The 4267-nt window shown below is 29.0% G+C and overlaps 1 protein-coding gene across 1 annotated transcript; it reads left to right on the top strand.

Annotated features, from left to right (window-relative positions):
• The first annotated feature begins 373 nt into the window (after positions 1 to 373).
• Positions 374 to 2604, top strand: LOC107496874 (1-aminocyclopropane-1-carboxylate oxidase). Its single transcript, XM_016118198.2, has 4 exons — positions 374 to 581; positions 672 to 898; positions 1299 to 1635; positions 2209 to 2604. The coding sequence occupies exons 1-4, from the start codon at positions 477 to 479 to the stop codon at positions 2497 to 2499; spliced, it is 960 nt and encodes a 319-aa protein (XP_015973684.1). The 5' UTR covers positions 374 to 476; the 3' UTR covers positions 2500 to 2604.
• Positions 2605 to 4267: the final 1663 nt, after the last annotated feature.

Genomic DNA, 4267 nt, shown 5'->3' on the forward strand with positions numbered 1-4267 from the left:
TTGGTTTGAGAGAAAGTTATAATTTTTAAAAATATCTTGTATCTTCACATGCTTAATTTGTATTATGAACTAATATATAAAAAAATATTTGAGTAAATAATATGTAAATACTCCTATAAATATTAAAAAATATTTAAAAGCATATTTTAAAATATAGATAATTGGAGTTAATCTTACCTACACTTTGTATATTTCCGAGAAAAAAGGAACCAAGAGAGAAGTTAGCTATGATGTGGACTAAAAGCTGAGATCAAACAGGGAAAAAAAGTGGCATAAGGTTGGTAATTAAAATATTCAAAATTAAAAAAAAAAATATTCTTTATTTTATATGGTTAATTCTAATATTTAAGCACTATATATACCACCCTATCCCCAAACTTTAATATTCACAGAGCAACTAAACACACTACAGAGACTAGAAGAAGAGGCATATACAAAAAGAGAGTTATTAAGTTTTGAGTTCTGAGTTTTGTGAGATGGAAGACTTCCCAGTGATCAATTTTGAGAAGCTGAATGGTGAGGAGAGAAAAGCCACCATGGAGAAAATCAAGGATGCTTGTGAGAATTGGGGATTCTTTGAGGTATTACATATTATAAAATTAACCACATTCATTTCTAGATCATTATGTATGTTACTACTACTTGATGTGATTTTGTTGATATGTTTGTAGTTGGTGAATCATGGAATACCCCATGATATGATGGACACTGTGGAGAGATTGACCAAAGAACACTACAGAAAATGTATGGAACAGAGGTTTAAGGAAGCTGTTGCAAGCAAAGGCCTTGAAGCTGTTCAATCTGAGGTGAAAGACATGGATTGGGAGAGCACTTTTCACTTGAAACACCTCCCTCAATCAAATATTTTTGATATCCCTGATCTCTCTGATGATTACAGGTTACTCTACTCAACACAAACTTTTCTTTTTTCCTTTTTCTCTCTCATCAATTTCTTCATTTGTAAAGCCACCTTTAATCTCCTTTAAGGTTCAAATTAAATAAATAGTAATACTACATGTACAAGTGAAGGAGATTAATGTAATTTTCTTTCGTAATTGTTTTTAAAATGAGATTATTATGTGGTAGAAACTCAACTGCAGTCGATTTTACATAAAGTTGATAACTAAAAGCTGTTAGATGATTTGACTGATTTGATTAAATTTTCATCTAATGGCTCTCAGTTATCAACTTCACGTAAAGTTGACTGCATTTGAATTTTTACCTAATTATATACATTGCATGACATGTTGCACCCAATGAAATTGAAGCTAAATTACTTGGGGCTAATAATGGTGCAGGAAGGTGATGAAGGAATTTGCTTTGAAGTTGGAGAAACTAGCAGAGGAATTGTTGGACTTGTTGTGTGAGAATCTTGGATTAGAGAAAGGGTACCTCAAGAAGACCTTCTATGGATCAAGTGGACTACCCACTTTTGGCACCAAGGTTGCTAACTACCCTCCATGTCCTAAACCTGACCTTGTTAAGGGTCTTAGGGCCCACACCGACGCTGGCGGCATCATCCTCCTCTTCCAAGATGACAAGGTCAGCGGCCTCCAGCTTCTCAAGGACGGAAACTGGATTGATGTGCCGCCGATGCGCCATTCCATTGTCGTCAATCTTGGTGACCAACTTGAGGTAACTTTCTTTTTTTTATTAGAATTTCGTTTGGAGCTAATGGAGTATTTGTACAATATGTATAAAAGACTATTTATCTGGTCCAATATAAGTTAAAAAATGAACATCTAGAATAAAATTCTACTAATTTTTCAAACACAATACACTCATACTATTCAGAATAACCATCCGGATATCAGGATAATAAACATCTAATATCTTATTAAATCGAACATCCTTATATCCCTATTGTACACATTATACAAATATTTTATTGGCTTCCTATACTTCCTTTTTTTACTATGCCTAATTATGTCCTTTTTTTTCTTGGGGAATAAGAATGAATTCTAGATCTTTCCCTCGTAGCAGTTTTGATACAATATCACTAAATTACTTTTCTAAAAAATTTAAATAGATTAAAAAATACATATAAATGGTTATATTTTTAACATAGTTTTTCTATTTAAAATAAAAAAGATTATGTCGAATTAGTATAGAAAACATAATAAATCCACAAAATATTTATCCATTTTGTGTGATTCATATCAATTATATCAAAGAATAATAATGTGTGCATTATTGGGTAAAAAACAGGTAATCACAAATGGAAAGTACAAGAGTGTGGAGCACCGTGTGATTGCACAAACAGATGGGACCAGAATGTCCATAGCCTCATTCTACAACCCTGGCAGTGATGCTGTCATCTACCCTGCCCCAGAATTGTTGGAGAGAGAGGAAGAGGACAAGAAACACATGTACCCTAAGTTTGTGTTTGAAGACTACATGAAACTCTATGCTAGACTCAAGTTCCATGCTAAGGAGCCAAGATTTGAAGCTTTCAAAGCATCTAATAATGTCAATCTGGGTCCAATTGCCACTGCTTAATTATTAAATAATACTTATCTTTATTTTATTATTGTTGTTACTATAAGTAGAAAGATGTTTGATTTGCTTCATGAGTGGATCCGAAGTGAACAAATATGAATAGCTCATATAACCTAATTAAATATTTAATTACATATTTTTTAAGAAAAATATTTTATTAATTTTAATATTTTTAATAAAAATAATCTAATTACAAAATTAAAAATTATGTAAAGAGCCAATTAAAAAAAATAATAAAAATCTAGTTATAAATTTAATAAAAAAATTTACAGAATAATTAAACTTAAAAAAATATTATAATGCATTTAATTTGTATTTGTATTTTTTATTTTTAAATTTTTTTAAAAAATTAAAAAACAGTAAAAACAATAAAACACATCTATACTTACTTGTTTTTGGCAGAAATATTTATTGAATAATTTGATGGATTGCACACAAAAATGAGCTATTTTCTCGCTCCTCATTTATTATCGTTGTTTAATTTCTTTGGCTCTATCTGCTAGCTATTACTATTCTTCTCTTTAACTGGCTTTATATAAAGGCAATAAACTTGTTGGCCAAGTTGGGTTTTGGACCACTAATGATTATGACGTTAAATAATAATGGACACGAGGTTGTTAATGCGTTGATGAATTTTCAAAATGGTATATGTTCTTATTAGGCTGGAAAATTGTTCATCTTAGGTGTAAACAATTTGACTATATCTTTTGAAGATTATTAAATTTTTGTTTTATTAACTAACATGTTTTGCATAGTTTTGACATGTTAACAATATGGTTAGCATGCGTGCATCAAGTGAGATTACCACAAAAAAAAAAAGTATCTCTATTGAGAGTGCATGCAAATCAACTCTCGCTACAATAACTTGTGATGCTTGGGATAAATTAGACCGGATAAACTAATTGATAAGGATATATATATACTATATAGAATCAAAGTAAAGAGAAGCAATAAACATGTATAAGAGATAGTAGAACGGTGAAATGTGAGTGATAAGTGTATATAATATTAGTGAATAGTAATGTAGTGCCCTTCTTAGTTATTCTGATCTGTTAGCTTTGTTTTGGCTTATGGAAAGGAACGAGTTTTTTTTTTAATTAAAAAAAAGAAAAAAAATAGTAGGAGTTTTTTTTTATTATAAAAAATTTTCAGTAACTTTTGTATACTAGATTAAGAGATAATAGTTTAGTTAATACTTAAATTTTTTAGATCAGCCACTGTCACTTCTTTCATTAAGTGTTACTAAAATTAAGAGTTCACAGTTTTAAGTAATTTTAGCTTTTCTTTTTTTTTTTGGACATAAGTTGATTATTTAATATTCTAATTTGATTGAAATAATATTTTGTTTCCAATTCTTTAAAATAAATGAATAGGTAAATTTTTATTATTATTATATACGATATCTCTCAACTTACAGATAAAGTTAGTTAATCCAACATGAACTATCTTAACCTACCAATAAATCTACTTAATAATAAGATGGTGCGATGATGACAAACTCTTTAATATATATATGACTTATCAACTTGGCCCATCAAAAAATTACTATAAACTTTATATATTTTGATACTTTTAATAAGTTAAAATAATATTAAGCTATTTGGGAAATTTATAAAAAAAATTAATTAATAAATATAATAGAATATTACCTGTATAATCTTAGAAAAGGGCATACCAAGTATTTTTATATTAAGTTCAACAACAACAATAATAATAACAACTGCACAATAATAAGGCATAAAATACAGTGTGAATAATAAAAAGAAAA

Source organism: Arachis duranensis, chromosome 7 (genome assembly GCF_000817695.3).
Source record: "Arachis duranensis cultivar V14167 chromosome 7, aradu.V14167.gnm2.J7QH, whole genome shotgun sequence".
NCBI classification, from domain to species: Eukaryota; Viridiplantae; Streptophyta; class Magnoliopsida; order Fabales; family Fabaceae; genus Arachis; species Arachis duranensis.